The sequence below is a fragment of the Cydia strobilella genome, chromosome 2 (assembly GCF_947568885.1).
Source record: "Cydia strobilella chromosome 2, ilCydStro3.1, whole genome shotgun sequence".
In the NCBI taxonomy this organism is placed as follows: Eukaryota; Metazoa; Arthropoda; class Insecta; order Lepidoptera; family Tortricidae; genus Cydia; species Cydia strobilella.
In genome coordinates, this window is record NC_086042.1 from 15,290,312 (window position 1) to 15,310,911 (window position 20,600).

At 35.1% G+C, this 20,600-nt stretch overlaps 1 protein-coding gene across 1 annotated transcript in view; it reads left to right on the forward strand.

Annotated features, from left to right (window-relative positions):
• LOC134752406 (cuticlin-1) overlaps nucleotides 1-15,992 on the forward strand; it is a 117,838-nt gene extending 101,846 nt beyond the window's left edge. The window contains exons 8-12 of the mRNA XM_063688120.1: nucleotides 4,750-4,858; nucleotides 5,023-5,247; nucleotides 9,681-9,888; nucleotides 10,748-11,023; nucleotides 13,182-15,992. Of these exons, the coding sequence (XP_063544190.1) occupies nucleotides 4,750-4,858; nucleotides 5,023-5,247; nucleotides 9,681-9,888; nucleotides 10,748-11,023; nucleotides 13,182-13,427 (1,064 nt within the window). The 3' untranslated portion in view covers nucleotides 13,428-15,992. The remainder of the gene's footprint in view (nucleotides 1-4,749; nucleotides 4,859-5,022; nucleotides 5,248-9,680; nucleotides 9,889-10,747; nucleotides 11,024-13,181) is intronic.
• Nucleotides 15,993-20,600: the final 4,608 nt, after the last annotated feature.

The following is a 20,600-nucleotide window of genomic DNA, read 5'->3' on the forward strand; positions in this document are numbered from 1 at the left end:
GATTTATCGGAGACATGTTAATGATTTGACTTTTGACATTAAATTAAATTGAAATAAGAATACAATCAATAATAATATGTTTATATTTTTCTAAATCTTAATTATATTTTCTGACATGTTTCCCATAGGTCAATAGAATTTGTATTTTTTAATTTTAATTAATTTTAATTTTATTCTTAATTTTCTATTTTCAATTTTAATGTTTCACTGCTTTTATGAGCCATGTTGCTTGAAATAAAGTATTAATAATAATAATTACAACTTTGGAAACATATTTTGATTTGAGTTTGTGAAGTAGTGACACTGCTACGAGTATATATAAATTATAAACTGCAATAGATATCATATACTAAAGAAAAGTGACGAAGCCCTCCAGTGTCGGCGTCTTTAGCTGTCGCGGCGCGGCTGATGTCTTGAACCCATACCACCACATACCAGGGCCACCTCGCCATGGCGGAACCTGTCCCAATTCTTCAACTATATGCTATATGCCATCTTAGAAAGACTAGGCGTCTTTGACCATCTCTAAGGGCGAGCAGTAGGTACGTACTTGCACCTCCTATGCATACTCTTACTACTGAGAATTTCCAAAATCCAATAATGGGAGAAATATAAGCAGGTACTTAAAATAGTCAAGTCACTAACGTAAATATGCTCTTATTTGCTTATTTTTTATGACGATAGTTCAAAGTGCTGTTATAACATTTAGGCATGTCACGCTGCCGACGTGTATATAGTGACCTTTTTACGTGACCTCGCTCGCTTTCAAACCACAAGATGGTACTAAAAGATACCTACCGCCCCCGTATGAAAATTATGAAACAACAAATATTGTAGTAAGGTGAGATTTATTTACTATTTTAAACTGTTACGAGTCGTATGAACATTTATGGATTTATAAGAAACGATTTCTTTTTGATGAATAATAAATTATGTCTAAATTAATTTTGTATCAAGCAGAAACGTCTGCTAACGATGCTATTAGTGGTCGTGGGTTCAAGTCCCACCCAAGACAGTAAATTTTTCCCTTTTTAATTTATTTCTAAGCTTCATAATATACGAGTATCTATACAATAACGTACAGTATCTTTGAATGTAAGGATTTTTTTTATTGCTGGCTTTGAATGACTGTTTTCATAGATACCTGTAAATTAAAACCGCTATGATACACTCATAGGTACTATATACCGTGTTTTGTTTAACTCCGTTAATTATAAGGCTGCATTCCTAAGCGTAAATTAAGTTAATTTCTTAAAGATACTGGTATTATTATTAACTCCGTTTTGAAGATAATCAATAATTAAGTTTTACCTTTCTGATAAGGCATTTCCAAGTGTGACCATTTGCCATTACTCATATAGTCTAAGATACCGCTTCAAATGTCTGCAGCTATCAGTTTATTCATTTCAAATAAACATTTTAATTTGTTGTTTGTTGCAAGGCAAAATCTAGTCACAAAAACTTAATATGTATTGTTTATGTATTTTAGACATAAAATCTTATCTTTTTTGTAGTACCTAGTCAGAAAAAAATTAATGAAACTCTAATAGAAAAAGAAGAAAAAAAGTAAGAATATACCTATATACGGTCATGCTTAATCTTATTTTATAACGGTATGTATATTCATTAAATTATGGAAAGTATGTAAGTTAAGGTATGAAAGTGTGGATTGGGTATGGATATAGGTAGGTTTTTAAAACTTACATTACTTTTACATACAATATAACAGTAGTCTCGAGTTCTGTAGATTACTAAATTCTTCAACCGATAATTACTGATAAAAAAAACGTACAAAGTAAATAAAAAAATAAAGGTTTATTTTTAGGCGGATATAACATATTAAAATAAGTAGTTGAAAGAACTTTGATTGTTGATTGTTTACTAAAACTTTAAGATTAATCTCAAGATGATCAAAGATACTTAAAATAAATATTAAACTAATATTTTCAGTTTGTTATTCTTCAGTTTTTAGACCACTCATTACCTAATTACTAGTAACTAATAGGAAAAAAAATGGCGTACTATATCGGACTGTAGGTGCCTGATATGATATTTACATGTCATGATATTAACTTTATATTTAACTTTTTTGGTTACGTTAATTGTAATGCCGGTTCTACAGTAGCGGAAAATGTAGCATTTAATTGTTTTGTATAAACAATAAAAAAAATGTTTCAAAATTTCGAAAACAAACTAAGTATGCCATTTAGTCTCCTTAAATGTACTTAGCCAAATGCCGGAGTAAACGTGAACAAAAAAAAACAGCCCGGATAATATGATAAAATCCAGCCAAAAAATACATAAAAGATACAGTAGGTAGCTAGGCAGTAAGGTGGCCCAAAAATATACAACTAAATATTAAACTGTGATTTTTTTCTAAGATATCCTTGCCACTTTTGACCGCCATCAAGTAAAGTTTAGAGGTAGAAAAAAAACAATTTTAACAAATGAAACCATAAATGAGTACAAAATGTATTGGAAATCAATTAACTATTCATTTTAGCAACAGTAAATACGTGTTCCAAATTAATTCGAAAACAACATACTTACCTATACATAAATGTACATCGTGATACTTTGAAGAAACACGCGTCTCTATAAAATACTTTGTTGTATTATTACGTACAATCATCATTTAAGCAGCTTACACGTAGGATCGTCAGGAAGTATGTGATGTTCCTGAAATAAGATTCAAAATTGCATGAATATTTGAGGCTTGACCGTACTACATTTATTTAACCATTTTAAGCCCACTCGCCGGTCGCCGCCGTCGTGTCAACTTTGTATTGCGACGCGACAGCTTTCTTCGTGTTTACTTTGTTTAATGGTATATTTGTTTACGTGTTTCCGTCTTTGCATGTTGGCCATACTTTAGCCTTTTGTGGTTTCGGTAAACAGTTTAATCACTTTTCACTTAACTTGGATGAATGGGTTAGTTAAGAAGCACTCTCGTTGAAACCGCTAAGTGTGAATGACATTAGTGTAAGTACTTAGCTTGTGCGTTTTGGAAATATTAAGATAGCCATGTACCGTACCTATGAAAACAACAACACTTGTAAGTTACTAAAAGAAGGACAACTTTGTTACGAGGGGTGGCTGGAAAGTAATCTACCTAAGTATGAAGTAAAAAACTGTCGTGGCTAGTTTTTTTTTTATTTTTCTATATAGTCTCCTGTAAGAGAAATGCACGTATTGCATTTGTCATAAAGTGACATTAGACCGTTAAAATAATATTCTTTTGTTTTGCTGTCAAAATGCTCGTTTACTGCAGACTTCATGTCTTCATCGGTCAAAAATCGCCGCCCTCTTAGGCCTTTTTTTAAAAGCCTGAACAAAAAGTAGTCGCAGGGGGCTAAATCTGGGCTATAAGGTGGGTGATCCAGCTGGTCGTAGCCGTTTGCTTTCATAGCTGCCTTCACAACTTGAGCGGTGTGCACGGGGACGTTGTCGTGCAATATAAGAATTCCTTTGGCAAGTTTGCCTCGTCGTGTCTGTTTTATTTTTTTTCGGAGCTGATATAATAAGTTTGCATAATATGTACCATTCATCGTAGTATTTTTTGGTAGATAATCTATTAATAAAATCCCCTCGGCATCCCAAAAAATTGTCGCCATCAGTTTGCCTGCTGACGGACGGACCTTAAACTTGCGAGGAGGCTTCTCACCCTTAAATATCCATTGCATGGACTCCTGTTTACTTTCAGGATCCCATTGGCCTATCCAGGTTTCGTCACAAGTCACTATTTTAGAAACAATTTCTTCCTCCATACCTTTGCTCATTTCTAAAAACGCGTTGCAGCACTCGACACGTCGCTCTTTATCAAACGGAGTCAGCATTCTGGGCACCCATCGAGCACTGACCTTGGACATTCCCAAATGTTCGTGAATAATTTGGTGCACCCGTTCTTTACTAATGCCAATATCTCGTGCAATCTCCCACTGCTTAATACGGCGGTCTTCCATAATGAGTTTTTTTTACACCGGCCACATTTTCACCAGTAACCGCTGAAACAGGCCTTCCGCAGCGATGATCGTCTTCAAGGCTCTCGCGGCCATTTTTAAATTGTTTCGACCAAAACTTTACGACAAATTCGGAAGGACATGAGTCACCGAACACCGCCAACATGCGTTCTCGGATGTGCGATGGAGTATTACCCTCCCGAGTGAGGAACTTAATAACCGCACGTTGCTCAATTTTTACCATTTTACTTTTTTCTTCCGACATATTCACCAATTAATGCTGCCAATTCAAAGCAAAACGTAATAAACAAATGAATGACGGCAAATTTAAAAAAGGAATAAACAGACATTTGGAAAACATAGTGGCCAGTGTGACTTTCTAATTGTAATAGACAAAGGAGATTACTTTCCAGCCACCCCTCGTAGATACTGAAAGAAAAATCAGTTTTAAAATTCGTATAAAAATAATAATTCGTACCGGTCTATGTATTTATTAATACACTTGTACAGTACAGTACATCGGGCAATAAATAATTATTCATTAAGAAATAATAGCAAAAAATAATAACCCGACTTCTAAATAAGGAGGAATCACTTCATAATTATTACGTCAAAACACTGCAAGGTTCTGAAGTTTTCTATAGCAAAAAACATCCTGCCATTTTATTACCCACAATTAAATTCCTACTCTTTCTGTTAAATGAAGTGATTTTATGTTGTATTACGTTTATACAGTATTAAGAAATAAACGTTAAAGACCGTCATTTTACGTATTTACTTTTGTTTGCAGGTGAATTCGATATGCGAGTGAAATCGTGTGCAGCGTCTGATGGCTCCGGACACATTATACAGCTTTCCGATGAATACGGCTGCGTTTTGCGTCCGAAGATGATATCCAGGTAATAGGATACCGATTATAATGCTTGGTAAACCAATCATCTGTTGCCTGTTGATGAACCTAGTTAGGGTCTGCTCCTATTATATGTATAGCACGATCGAGTGCCTGTACGAGTAGGCAGGGACCTACGCCGCTTGATCTGATTTCACATTATTGTAATTTCAGATTTTTAAAAGCTAAGGCAGCAGATGAGCGAGCAACGGTGATCACGTACGCTTTCTTCCACGCCTTCAAGTTCCCCGATGCCTTAAGCGTGCATATTCGATGCAAAGTGGAGATCTGCAGGCACGGCTGCTTGGACCACTGTCAGCTAGCCGGTGTGGCCCCTCAGAGACACGGGGCTCTGGACAGGAAGGATGATCGGACTCATCGCGACCACAATGAAATCAAGTAAGAATACAAGTGGCATACTTTTTCTAGAACATGCGTGGAGCTCATTTAAATAGTGCCAGTAGAGTTACGATTTTTATATTTAAAAAAAATAAAAATTAAAAATAGCCTTTATTCCACCATAATAATTAAGTACATTTTTTAATATTGCCTTTGCATGCATAAAGATTCTAGTTGCACATTATATTGTATTGTATTTAGAATTGTATAACATAGGTAAGTAACTAGTAGTAGGTATTATTTATAAAATATAAAGATTTAATTTAACATTCTATTTAAATTTCATTATCTATTTTTTCAACACACTTGCTCAAAACGACGTTTTTATTCCACCGATTTTTGGCTCATAATCCTAGATATTTAACACGCGTGCTCTTTCAGTGTATTATTCCACTCGTGCTTTTTCATTATATTATCCGACTGTTAAGAAGCTAACTGATTGCTAATAATATGCATGGAAATTGAGCCTCCTTTAATTGGTCGGACTGGCGGGCACGGGCGCGCCCGACCGCCTGCGCGGTGCGCGGCCCGGCCGGCCCGCCCGCCGCGCCGTCCGCGGCCGGGGCGAGCAAGGGCCGGCCGGCAGAACGAGTATGACAGATGAAACACACAATACTAACTGTTTTAACTATTAAAATTTGATAATTATGAAAGTTTCTTTTTTTTCTCGCAAGTGTGTTGAAAAACGTCGTATGAAACGCATGTGCATTGGTCATTACACACATCGGCTGTCTTATTGCGCGCTCGCTTACAGCTCGCGCGTACAATATCGCCTCGTGTGTAATGACCAACTTAGCACACTTGTATCATAATGTACTATTATCACAGTCTTTTAAAATTAAAGCCATTTTCACTATTACAACTAGGTATGAAATATATCATATTAATATTAGTATAAGTTTAATAATTACTAGTACATACTTTAACATTAATTTGAAATACTTAAAACAATTATCCTTCATTAATTATGGAAGTCGCCTCTTTGGCGTAGGCCTCCCCCAGTGTTCTCCGTGTGTCTCTATCTTGAGCTAATCTTCTCCATACTGTTCCACAACGTTTTCTAAATATGTCTGCCCATCGTGTCTTTGGGTGACCATGCTTTCGTGTTCCTTTTTCTTTTGGTGGGGTCCATTATATGATTTTCCTTGTCCATCTATTGTCGTTTATTCTACTACTAGTGGCTCTGTGAGCTGTAGACCTCGCGAGCATAGCTTAAGATGGATGTGTCTAGGATGGTTTAAATAAGAGGGTAGAATAGCTATAGACAATAGGTACTTTTTTCATACAATTTCCATTTCGGGAGAATGGATGGCTCGTCCAACAGGTCTCCATCGCCATACAGCGGGGTAACGCTGCTAGTGTTATGGGGGCCTTTGGACCCGGCATGGCTCAGAACGGATTTTAGTTTCTAATAAAAAAAATTCGTATTTCTTGTATTACAAATAGTACAGCTATAATGTAGTAATGTTATTTATAATAAAATTGTATGGTGTTTGAGCGCTCGAAACTCTAAAAACCGCACAAGTGCGGGTCGGACTCGCCCACCGAGGGTTCCGTACGTTTTAGTATTTGTTCCTATAGCGGCAACAGAAATACATCATTTATGAAAATTTCAACTGTCTAGCTATCACGGTTCATTAGACACAGCCTGGTGACATGCAGACGGAGAGACGGACAGAGGAGTCTTAGTAAGTAATAGGGTCCTGTTGTTACCCTTTGGATAAGGAACCCTAAAAATCGGCCCGTTTCGACCTCACGATGTCACCACATATCGAGCAAATTAGGCACTACTTAGCTAGGTCACCTGTTTAAAAAGTGACATCTTTGTTAGTTATTATTAAACTTAACCATCTTCACCATCCATTCGTACTTCACCATCTTGTTTAACATGGATGATCACTCACCTGGACAGGCGTTGGGCAAAATTTTCTCAATTTTTATTGAATTTTTCAATAATATTATTGACTAATTGGCTCCATAAACCCGCTCAGACAAACGAATCTATACTACCTAAACCTCAAAGCAAAAAATCAACGTATTTTAAGAGAAATACTGTAAATAAAATTATATGAAATTCGGAATAAGGTGAACCACTTAAATCTAAATAAATGTATGGCTCCTCGGTTAAGAACACTAGAAAATTAAAATAAAAAAAAACATATGTTTTAGGTCTAGTTAAAGAAAAGCTTGTAAAATGAAACGAATACGCTTAGCCCGCGCTTGATTAATCAATAATATTATTTTCATTTTTTTTAAATAGAAAAATATAAAATTAATAAAAAAACAATACGAAATTTAAGTGAAAAAAAATAATACAAAAAGTTATGCAGCAGCATACAATTGCCGAGGATCGAACCAGGGACCACCCGTTGCAAACGAAAAAAGCGACTGTTTGCAAAACACGCCACGCTAGTTCTTATACAAGCTGACGAAATATGGCTACTCTTTCTCGAGTAAAAACTAAACATCTAAATACCGCCAAAACCAGCAATACAAAATTTCTGCATTTTTTGCCGATTAATCTGTAAACATATCTCTAAAAGAAAATACTGTTATGATATCGATACGACTATTTGTTTGGGCGCGAGCTATCACGACTCCGCCATTTTGAAAATTTTCCAAAAACCGGGTCGACAAAAAAAATCTATTTAATCATAGAATTTGGTCACAAAATTTCACGAGAATCGGTTGAGAATTGCGACCTGTAGAGGAGAACATCCGGACATACAAAAGCAAAATGCGCGAGTCAAACCGTAGACCTTCGCTACGCTTCGGTCAAATATGTCCAGCCCACTTCCATTTCAATCTTCATATTCTCTCTATTATGATGTCAGTTACTTTAGTTTTCTTTCTTATATTATCGTTTCTTACTCGATCTGATATTCTAATTCCTAGCATACTACGTTCCATCTTTCTCTGTTCTATAGCTAGTTTTGTTTCATGTTCTTGACGTAGAGCCCATGTCTGGCAGCCATATGTTAGACAAGGCAGAATTGCAATTTCATATAATTTTCTTTTTGTATTTATGGATATGTCCTTATTTTTCATAATTTCTCGTAAGCTTGAATTTCAATTTCTACTTTCCCCATGACAGGGCAATTCTACGTTTTATGTTTTTATCAGTCTGTTCTTCAAAAAAGATCAGCTGGCCTAAATATATATAATCTTTAACATATTCTATTTCCTTGTTATCTACGTAGATCATTCTCTTTGGACTATTAGACATATTTTTAGTTTTTTAGGTGTTTATTGATAAGCCCACTTTTTTACTTTCGTTCACTACGTCTTGTATCTTCTAGTTTGTTAGGGTTTTCCGCAAAAATTACAACATCATCCGCGAAACGTAAGTTGTTTAGGTATTCTCCATCAATTTTTAGTCCTTTGTTATCCCAGTTAAGATTTCTAAAGATCATCTCCAGCACTGAACAAAATTATTTCGGGGATATCCGATCGCCTTGACGAACACCTCTTTTAATAGGGAAAACTCTTCCTTCCCGTTCTAGTTTAATCTTTGCTGTGAGGTTTGCGTACATATTATACAGTAGTTCTATATAATGCTCTTCTATTCCTTGTTGTGCTAGTGCTTCCCAGATTGCGACATATTCTAATGAATCAAATGCTTTCGTAGTCAATAATTCTTCTATATTCATTCGATTTTTCCACTATCTGTGTGACAAACTGTATGTGGTCTGTGGTTGAGAATCTTTTACGAAACCCGGCTTAATATGATTTTTGAGAATATTTTATATATATTGGACATTAGACTTATCGGCCTATAGTTCCCTAGGTCGCCTCTGTCACCTTTTTTATGTAACAAGGTTATTGTAGTAGACTGTGACCATTGTCCAAGGATTTCTTTACTAAATAAGATGTTTTTAAATAGTACCTGGAGCGGACGCTTTAGAAGTTCAACCATAGATTTTAGTAGTTCGTTGGTAATGTTGTCTTCTCCCGGTGTCTTGTCCTTTTTTTGAGTTTTGATGGCATGCTCAATTTCTGCAACAAGTATCGCTGGAACATCTCCTTTTTCTATTATAATTTTCCTGTGATGCATACAGGTCTTGGTAAAAAAGCGTAGCTTTATGTAATATTTCAGCTCTGTCGGAGATAAGTTTCCCATGTTTGCCTTTCATGCTTGTTGCCCATTGTGAAGTTCTTTGCAGCTCTTTGTATGCTTGCTTAATTGCACCGGATTTATTTATATGGCGTTCAAATATAAGTTGTCTTTTCTGTTTCTTATTTTTATCCATTAGTCTGTTGATTTCTTTACAAATTTTTGTGATCTCTCTTTTTGCTCCCTTTATTTTTATATTAGCAATCCATAATAGGTACATAACGATCATAAAAAATATAGCATAAATCGATCTAGCTTAATTTTCATCACGATACGAGGGCCGTTCAAAGTAACCTAACAAAAGCTTGTCACTTTTCAGTGATTCATCAGCTGAAGAAGTAGCAGAATCGAGTATAATGGAAGAAAGTCGTTTACCACTAGAAGAAGCTTTCGGGGACGAGGTATCGGGCGACGCGGTGCCAGCGCCGGCGCCGCTGCCGCAGCGCGCGCCCGCGCCCGTGGCCGAGGACTCTGACCACATGTCCGCTGTCGAGGAGCTAGTCGAGGCCCTGGCTAGACCATTCACTGTGAGTAGCTATGACAGTGGCCGTTCGGTAAAGAGGTACCGCCGAGTTGGCAATTACCTTTCCAAACCTGTATCAGCATGACACAATGTTTTGTGTGCATTATGCGAGGAAATTAAACATAATTAGATAGTAATTACTAATAGAGTACCAAGTCAATGTCTGCCACTGACTAGTCGATAAGCGCGCTGCGCGAGGTACCCTTAAAGTATACAAAAGGTATACGGTAAAACGTACGTACGGGTAAAGGGGTACGGTATTAAAGGTATATAAAAGGTATAAGGTAAGGCAAAAGTGAAATCACGCAAAAATAATAGGTACACATTATTGCAAGTGTGCAAAGTGTGTCATTATGTAACTATTAACTTAACATCATAACTTACTCAAAAATATGTCCCATAGTTCTTAAATCGCTGACATAAGAGCTATGGGACATATTTTTGAGTACTGTGATGTGTGCACCCATATTTTTACACTTGACTGTACAAGTTCTCTTCTTTTTTGTTTTCACGACTGCCAACGTTGCAATGATAGTCTCACTCAGCCAAATTATGAAAAACTTTTTTTATTAAATATTGTGCTTTATAACATTTTATTTATAAATAACTATAGTTAATGACAAATTAACTTTTCTAATAAATAGGTACGTAATAAGTGTCAAAAGGCGAAATATAAATTATATAAAGTATTTGAAAATCCAAACTCTTTGGTATGGACTTATGGATTAATTAAATTAAAATTAAAAAAGTACTAGTTCGCAAGAACGAACTTTGCGAATGCTAAATAGCCACGTAAAATGGCACTTTTTAAGTAACTGCATTAAAAAAGTTATTGTTGATAAAACCTACATTCCTCACTCCAGGATCGTCCCAGCGATCTGGACGAGCGCGAACGTTTCCCCCATGGACCGCGGACCTTCGGCTCCGACAAGCCAGTCTCCGACGCAGTGGTGCCCGCCAAGCCTCCAGGGCCCGCCGTGGCCGGCCCCAGGTCTCTTCGCAAAAGGAGGACCGTTCGGGAGGGACGATCCGCTGATGTTGGCGTTTCGGGCATATACGAAGTGGTGTCAGAGGCTGACTTGGCGTTTGGTCCGACAAGAGAACCAGTCACCGTGTTTAGTGGCAGGATTAGAGAAGAAGTAAGTGGATTATGATTTAAAAGAACTATTATGATTTAAAATGAAGTTAAAAGGTGAGGCAATGTTTGATTAAACAAATTGTGAATAAACCAAATCTACATGTTTCCAACTAGACGCTTTCCTAAGCTAAAACATAATTATAATAATGACGATTAAATTAAAGTGGAAATATGGAGTCGCGAGTTCAAATCTCGTCGATATTTCCTTTTTACCGTTTACCGGTAGGTAAGCGATCACCACAATTTATTTATAATAAACATTCGGACCATTATTTTTAATCAAAAATTTAAACTAACTGACTGATTCAGGATTATTTAAAATGTATATATATAAACTTAAAAGTCCTGACTGACTGACTTAAATCAACGCCCAGCCCAAACCGTTGGACCTAGAGAGCTGAATTTTTCACAATAGGTAGCTCTTATGACGTTAGTATCCACTAAGAAGGGGTTTTTCAAAATTCATCCCCTAAGGTGGTGAAAAAGGGGTTGAAAGTTTGTATGGAGATCATAATTTTTTTTTTAGTGCGGGACTTGAAACGTATAAAGGCATATTATTAAAATACAAGAAAAGTGATTTCAGCGTTTTTAAAAATTCATCCCCTAAATGGGTTAAAAAAGGGTTGAAAGTTGACTCCATTACAAATAATTTGAAACTTCCTAGAAAGGCATAATAGCCATTAAAAAAAAGTAATATTAACGTTTTTGGAAATTCAACCCCTAAGGGGTTTAAAAAGGGGATGAAAGTTTATCTTTGTATAAAGGCATATTATTAGAATACAAGACAACTAATTTCAGCGTTTTTAAACATTCATTCCTTAAAAGGGTTAAAAAGGGGTTGAAAGTTTGTATAAGGTCTAAAAAAATTTTTTTTTTTTTAATTATTATATTTTTAAATATATATTTTTTATTTATTTTTTTAACTTAAGTTTGAAACTTCGTAAAAAGGTAATTAAAAGAGAAGAAAGCTAATTTCAGCGGTTTTGAAAATTCATCCCTTAAGGTTGTGAAAAAGGGGTAGAAAGTTTGTATGGAGGTCAAACATTTTTTTAAGTGCGCGACTTGAATCTTTGCATAAAGGTATGTTATTAGAATACAAGAAAAGTGATTTCAGCGTTTTAAAAAATTCATCCCCTAAAGTGGTTAAAAAGGGGTTGAAAGTTTGTCGTGGTCCTAATTTTATTTTAAGCTACGTACTTGAAACTTCATAGAAAGATATATAATTAAAAGAGAAAAAAAACTTATTTCAGCATTATTGAAAATTCATCCCCCAAGGTGGTAAAAATGAGGTTGAAAGTTTGTATAGAGATCAAATATTTTTTTGAGTGCGGGACTTGAATCTTTGTATAAAGTTATTAGAATACAATAAAAGTAATTTAAGCATTTTTAAATATTCATCCCCTAAAAGGGTTAAAAAGGGGTTGAAAGTGAATCTATAACAAATGCTTTGAAACTTCTTAGAAAGACATTATATAAGATTCCAAAAAAGTTATTTCAACGTTCTCAAAAATTCAACCACTAAAGAGTGTAAGTTTATATGTGGTACAAATTTTCTTTTAAGTTAGGAACTTGAAACTTGGTAAAAAGGGCATTATATTAAAATAGACGAAAACTGATTACTTACCTACACCGTTTTTGAAAAGTTTGTATTAATAGTTTCGGGAGTGAATTTTTTTTTTAATAATGGACTTGTAAATCTTCTAAGAGGGTCGAGAGGGATTATATTGGGAACAATTTTTTTCAGTAAGGGTCTTGAAACTTCGTAGTTTGTGAAAGATAAATTTCATGCGTTGTATAATTATTAACAAATGATTAACCGTCCCTACTGATATATTTTGCTGCATAATGGTCTATATTATGCTCATGTAGAATATATAACCACCAACATACAAATCCACGCGTACGAAGTCGCGGGTATCAGCTAGTAATTTATATTATTTAAAATAATTCGTTCTTTAATAACAAAACTTCCGTGAGACACAGACATATTAAACACCCGTTATTAATATGTTTAATTAGTTCTTATTTAAAATAATTAGTTCTTATTATTTAAATGTTACTTTTTATGATCAATAAATGTACAGCTACACCTACGATAATTGTACATATATTTAGTTTTGCGGTCGACGGTTATTTGATTGGTCACATTGTGAGTTCAGGTGGTGTACGGCGTGTGCATGGGCGCGGTGAGCTTCGGCGCGCTGTTCGCGTCGGCGGCGGGCGCGGCGGCGGGCGCAGCGCTGGCGGCGGCCGTGCTGCTGCAGCGCCTGCGCACGCGCGCCGCCGCCGCCGCCGCCACGCCGCGTCAGACCCACCCCGCAGCCGCCTCGCACTCGCTGGCCGCGTGGATGGCGCTGCGGCTGCTCGGCGAGCCGCAACACCCGCACCGGTCGCGCGACGGCTGATCTTCGAGAGACTGCCCTATTTTTATATTCTGTGACCTTTTTAATGACGGACGATGAATCTAATAGACGTGCCCGGTCGAATGTGAATCGGTAGCGTCCGATGGTCGGTTGCACCGATCCGTCTGTCACCGTTAAAACGTTCGCAAAACTTTATGGTATGTGAAGTCATGGTTCATTGACGTTGACCAGTCCGTCAGTTGTGGCCGGTGCGACTTAAATCTTCTAGAATCGGTGTAGTGTTGCGATTGCTAAACTACGACGATTAGGTACCTTAGCATCGATTCGGCACCGGTGATGTAATTATTCCGGCGCGACAAATTTTTGTTTGACTTGGCACGTCTATAAGTTGTATCGATTTGGAGTCGTCCAAAGCAAAAGAACGCCGGTATAATTATAATTCTTATTCTAATAGGGTAGTTGACAATTTTTTTTAATGGTATCAGTCGATTCGGTTTGTTTTGAGGATCAAATGTCTAAAGCAATACAAAAGTCACAAACGATTGCTGTACAATATTTTTTTTAAATAAAATGTAAGGAATCGAATGGTACCGTTATTTTTTTCCTATTTGAAAGTTTAAAAAAGAACATAATGTTTGTTATTTTTTTACAAGTTGCTAGTATATTAAAGTAATTTGGTTTTAAATCACACCGCGTGCTTAATGGTGCTAAGACGTGCTACGGACGCAGTCCTATGAAACCTGATTGTATTCATTTTTCACTGTTGTGAATATTTTACATTTTATACCAATAAGTTTTGTACAGAGTTTGCCCTTTATTAATTTATAATCATTTACGAATACTATAGCATTAAGTGTAAGGATATTGTCCAGTCATGCCAATAGGTTAAGTTTAGCGTTTTAGATAAGTATTTATAAAAGTATCTTTGACAGGTACTTTTACATATGCACAAAACTACTCTTTCGAGAGGAAAATAATTAGGTACATTTCACGTATATCAAACTTAATTGTACCTACGATCGTTTACTGTCGTGTATACCTTAATGTATATTTTCTACGCTATTTCATGCATTTTTCTTATTAACAAATCAAGGTCCAACGGGTTCTTGAGTATGTCAGGCGTATTCTGATTTCCTTTGACAAACTATAGATCTGGACTAGTTATGGATCTGATCTGTCAGTGTCAAAAGTGACGTTTTTGGTTGAAGAATATGCCTGTATATTTTAAATAAAACGTGGCCCTGACTTGAAAATTACAGCTTTTTACATTTACATTCTAACAGAATATTCTCACGACGTCCTCGCATAACCTGAAAATTGTGACTATGCTTCTATGTTGTTAGAATATTTAAGAACACTTAAATACCCCTTAATAAGTTATTTAAAAAATATATTTTTAAATGCGTAGATATAATAATATATACCTATGCTTATAATTTGGCCATCCATTTTCAAAAGTGAAAAACGTAAGCTCTCTCTTCGCGTCTTTTTTATTAGTGAGAATGTGGTTGGCCATCTATAAGTGATGAATATTTTCTAATAGACAACTGTACTGTATAGTAATACCATCGCCCACACTGTTAACTGTACAGGGAGGTTCGAACCTCACTGTACATCGGTGGATCTTTTGTAAGAAGGTTCACCGATGCACAGTTAGTACACATGTTATAGGTAGTTAAAACACCAATGAATGTTGCATACTAAGTAAATATTTTATTATTTAGTGGTTGGTTTTAAATCAAAGGATTACGATTTATAATAATGATTCAAAAGAATCGTAAATTATCTTGCTCAATATTATTAATTTATATATTATATTTTATCAACGTGAATAATACGTAAACATGAAGCTAAGAGTAGATTTAATATTTAGTCAGTTAATAAATAACGTATTTAAAGTGAACTTAGCAGGTTTGTTAATGAAATACGATTACAAATTAGCGTTGGGAGAACAAACCGACATTCAAAAGGTAAACCGATTATTTAAATGGCGCAAACGTTAATGAAACATACCTAACAGACTAAGGGCCAAAATAAATAACGGCATATTATCTCATGTTACAATACTTAACTTTTAATAATGCTGACTAACGAAAATTTATAAAGTATGTGGACATCACGATAGTAGAAATTTTCTTGTCTCACATTTTTATTTTTCCAGCTGAATACCAAACATACCTACATTTTATATATAACAAGAAGTAATGTAACAGAGATAGTCATCTACTAGTACCTACCTACTTATTCACGATGTATAAACAAAAATATGCCGCTGTTCTCCCAGCTATGTACGTATCTGCCACCCAAAAAAATGCATTTATACTTACCTACTTATTATAAACTTAAGTTACGTAGCGTTTTATGAGAAAGTCATTTCTCTAAGTGCAATTTATTTATATACCCATTTAATTTACAATTTTGTATATTAAAATATTCTCTACCTATAAGTTTTTCTGTTATGGGTTTGTGTTTCTGTTTCTTTTTTTATATTTATATTGTATTTGGATCGTTCTTAACGAATATTTCGTTATGTCTTTCCAGAAGTGTGTTCAGTGCGTAAAAAATGTTAATAAATTCGTTTAATGGAATAAAATGTGTTAAAACGATTTTTTATTTTTTTAGTCTGTATTTTTATTATTTCTTACTATTTTAGTAATTCAATTTCCTATAGGTACTTCTTAAGGATAAACCATTTTTAAGGCTGCTCCCTGAGCCAGGAGGCGAAAAATCTCCTTATATGATCACATTTTTCTAAGAGACGTTGATATTCGTAGCCGTGGTAAAAATATATGTAGTTCTTAATTATATTATCTTTAACTTATAAGCTTCCGATACACGAATTATGACACTTCGCTCGATACAATTAATTCCCAAAGTAACCTCAAACTAGGAGGTTTTAGTGCACTGCCTTATGGGAATATAGTTCAGATCCGGCAACCGCTATCACCTTTTAGTATGTTATTCGACATAGTATTAGGTTTACAAAATTGCCGGGAGACAGCGGCGCCGGCTATCTACTTCAACGGAATGACGTCATCAGAATGACTCCCGCCTAGTTGCGAATATTGCATATTGCACCCAAACTATGCATTGCACATACAAGTGTGAAGTATTTAATGAAAGCCAATGAAATATTCTTTATTTCATTTCTACACTATGTACCAAAATATTCAATAGTTTTAGAGGAATTTACAAAGAAATCAAAATGATTTATAAAAATATTCGATTATTTGGGTTTTATAACCAAACCATAAGTCGGACGTTAAAGCAATGTACTACAACAATAAAGATGATGTCTCAAGCCATGCGCTGTTGCACTGATCCCAAAAAAAATTGAAAATTATGCATATAAAACTATATTTATATTTTATTGATTGAAATATTTTGAAATATGTCTCACGCTAGTTTCAAGTGCGATTATGCATTAAAGTAAAAAAAATCGAAATTTGTTATTTTCAGGATAATTCGCATAAGCTTCTAGTATGTTATTAGCAATATAAAAAGGATCATAAAACTGCTGGGAGATATCTCTATAGAGCCTGAGTGACAAATAATGGCGTCATACATGTGTGACCACTACCGAAATTTTGCTAAATCTGAATTATAACCATTATTTATAAAAAAACAAACAAACAAAAACCTTTTTTTATGAGAAAAAATCGTGTATATATATTTTATAGCTCAACTAAAAACGTTATAACAATGTTGCGTCTAATATAAAAGAAACCAGTTATTCAACTATACGTCAGAGCTTAAATTTTTTAATTTCCGACAAAAATAAAGCGCGCCAACAATTCTACCTTAATGCGCTCATATTATGCAAATAATAGTCCTAATTATCGGGTATTAAATGAAAGAACATTACATAAAACACATGAAAACGATATTTTGGAGTGGAATCATAATTTATAAATTGAATAATAATAATTTATTTATATTTTATTGATTGAGTTGACTAGCTGGTTTCTTTTATATTATACGGAACATTGTTATAACGTTTTTAATTGAGTTATAAAATATATACTTGAACTTTTTTCTTTCTCTTTTCATTTGTAGCTCTTAAAATATACATTGTTTTTATAAATATTGTATTTACGAATCATAATATATTTAATAACCTTTCGTTTGATGTAGCACACGTGTATATATGACTCATGGTATAGTTATAATTTAGATTTTGCAAATTTCGGCAGTGGTCACATGTATGACGCCATTATTTGTCACCCAGCAGTTTTATTATATATATTATATTGCTAATAACATACTAGAAGCTTATTATGCGGATTATTTGAGTCATTTTCAATTTTTTTAACTTTAATGTATTTGTTCTAGCACATACCTAAATTTCGATGCATAATTTCCACATTTTTGGTCTGATTTTGATTTTTTTGATATCAGTGTATGGCTTGAGACATCAGCTTTAATGTTGTAGTACATTGCTTTAACGTCCGACTTTTGGTTTGGTTGTAAAACCCAAATAATCGGTTTTTTTTTTCATCATTTTGATATCTTTTTAAATTGCTCTTAAGCTTGTATATTTTGGTACATAGTGTAGAAATAAAATATAGAACATTTAATTTTCTTTCGTTTAATATCCACACGTGTATGTGCAATGCATAGTTTGGGTGCAATATCAATATGCAATATTCGCAACGAGGCGGGAGTCATTTGGATGACGTCAATCCGCTGAAGTAGATGGCCAGCGCCGCTGTCTCCCGGCAGTTTTGGAGATCCAATACCATGCCCAACAACATACTAAAAGTTGGTGGCGGTTTCCGGATCTGAACTATCTCTTCGGCCGTTTCCCATAAGGCATAGTACTATTTAATCCAACTTTACTCAGTTATTTATTATGTGACACAATAAACAAAAAAAAAAACTTAACAAATAGTAATTTGACTGCTTTCGAATTTCGATATTGTAAGGCGTTTTAAAAAAAATAACTAGTGGCTCTGTGAGCTGTAGACCTCGCGAGCATAGCCTAAGATGGATGTGTCTAGGATGGTTTCAATAAGAGGGTAGAATAGCTATAGACAATAGGTACTTTTTTCATATCGGGAGAAAACGGTTTCGACTAACTAAATCTTAACAAATCACTTTAATTTTGATGTTGATCGCTTCAGCATAATATTTTCTAGGTTTATAAATTTCGTTTTGAAAATTATTGTGGCTTTTTAGTAGGTACATTACCATTAGTTGAACCCTATGAAACTATTGATACTGGATAGGAATGGAATCGATTGGCATAAAAAATAGCATGTGAAAAATAAAAGTTTTAATTTCATACAAATTGTATCGGAAAAGTTTTCCTCGATTTGTGGCTTTCCTAGGCGAAGTTTTTTATGGTCCCATACAAGCTTTTGACCGTGGATAGGAATGGGATCGATTGGCATCAAAAAAACATGGGAAAAGGCTATTAGGGACACAGCCGCAGTGGTTGACGTGAAACGTGGCGTGGAAAAGTTATTGCGAAGACCGCATAGGGCCACTTAGGGACCTTATAGCGTAAGGCAGGCGCCCTGTATGTAAGACTTGAATGTTGAGCTTTGCCCTACCCTACAGTGAAAAGCTTGTAGGTAAGAGAAAAAGGGCGCCGCAGGCATTTGTCAAAAATGATCTTTTTCTTGCATCCTGTAAACCCCAATCTTCATTAATTTGAAATTGAGGGAAGGTTTTCTAAGACCATTTTCACGTAGCAGCACGGGATCTGGTAGTTGCCCTCACTGACCCAAACCACCCTGTATACCTGGCTGATTTTTGAATTTCTAAAAGTATTGAAATGCTTAGTAGTGGAGATATATTTTAGGGAGCCACACAAAATCAAGCGCTCGAAACTCTAAAAACCGCACAAGTGCGGGTCGGACTCGCCCACCGAGGGTTCCGTACGTTTTAGTATTTTGTTCCTATAGCGGCAACAGAAATACATCATTTATGAAAATTTCAACTGTCTAGCTATCACTGTTCATTAGACACAGCCTGGTGACATGCAGACGGAGAGACGGACAGAGGAGTCTTAGTAAGTAATAGGGTCCCGTTTTTACCCTTTGGATAAGGAACCCTAAAAATCGGCCCGTTTCGACCTCACGATGTCACCACATATCGAGCAAATTAGGCACTACTTAGCTAGGTCACCTGTGTTAAAGTGACATCTTTGTTAGTTATTATTAAACTTAACTTCACCATCTTGTTTAACATGGATGATCACTCACATGGACAGGCGTTGGGCAAAATTTTCTCAATTTTTATTGAATTTTTCAATAATATTATTGAATAATTGGCTCCATAAACTGGCTCAGACAAACGAATCTATACTACCTAAACCTCAAAGTTTATAGAGCAAAAAATCTACGTATTTTAAAAGAAATACTGTAAATAAAATTATATGAAATTCGGAATAAGGAGAACCACTTAAATCTAAATAAATGTATGGCTCCGCGGTTAAGAACACTAGAAAATTAAAATTAAAAAAAAACATATGTTTTAGGTCTAGTTAAATAAAAGCTTGTAAAAATGAAACGAATACGCTTAGCCCGCGCTTGATCAATCAATAATATTATTTTCATTTTTTGAAAATAGAAAAATATAAAATAAATAAAAAAACAATACGAAATTTAAGTGAAAAAAAATACAAAAAGTTATGCAGCAGCATACAATTACCGGGGATCGAACCAGGGACCACCCGTTGCAAACGAAAAAAGCGACTGTTTGCAAAACACGCCACACTAGATCTTTTTTTAGCTGACGAAATACAGCTACTCTTTCTCGAGTAAAAACTAAAAATCTAAATACCGCCAAAACCAGCAATACAAAATTTCTGCATTTTTTGTCGTTTAATCTGTAAACATATCTCTAAAAGAAAATACTATTATGATATCCATGCGACTATTTGTTTGGGCGCGAGCTATCACGACTCCGCCATTTTGAAAAATTTCCAAAAACCGGGTCGACAATTTTTTTTTTTTTTAATCATAGAATTTGGTCACAAAATTTCACGAGAATCGGTTGAGAATTGCGACCTGTAGAGGAGAACATCCGGACATACAAAAGCAAAATGCGCGAGTCAAACCGTAGACCTTCGCTACGCTTCGGTCAATTATTATAAAAAAACAAAAAACCCGACTGCACACAAAAAAAAGAGGAAAACAAGAAATATTGTTTATTTAAATGCTAAAACCAAGCTATGGAATACCGTTTAAACAATATAAAATGCACTAT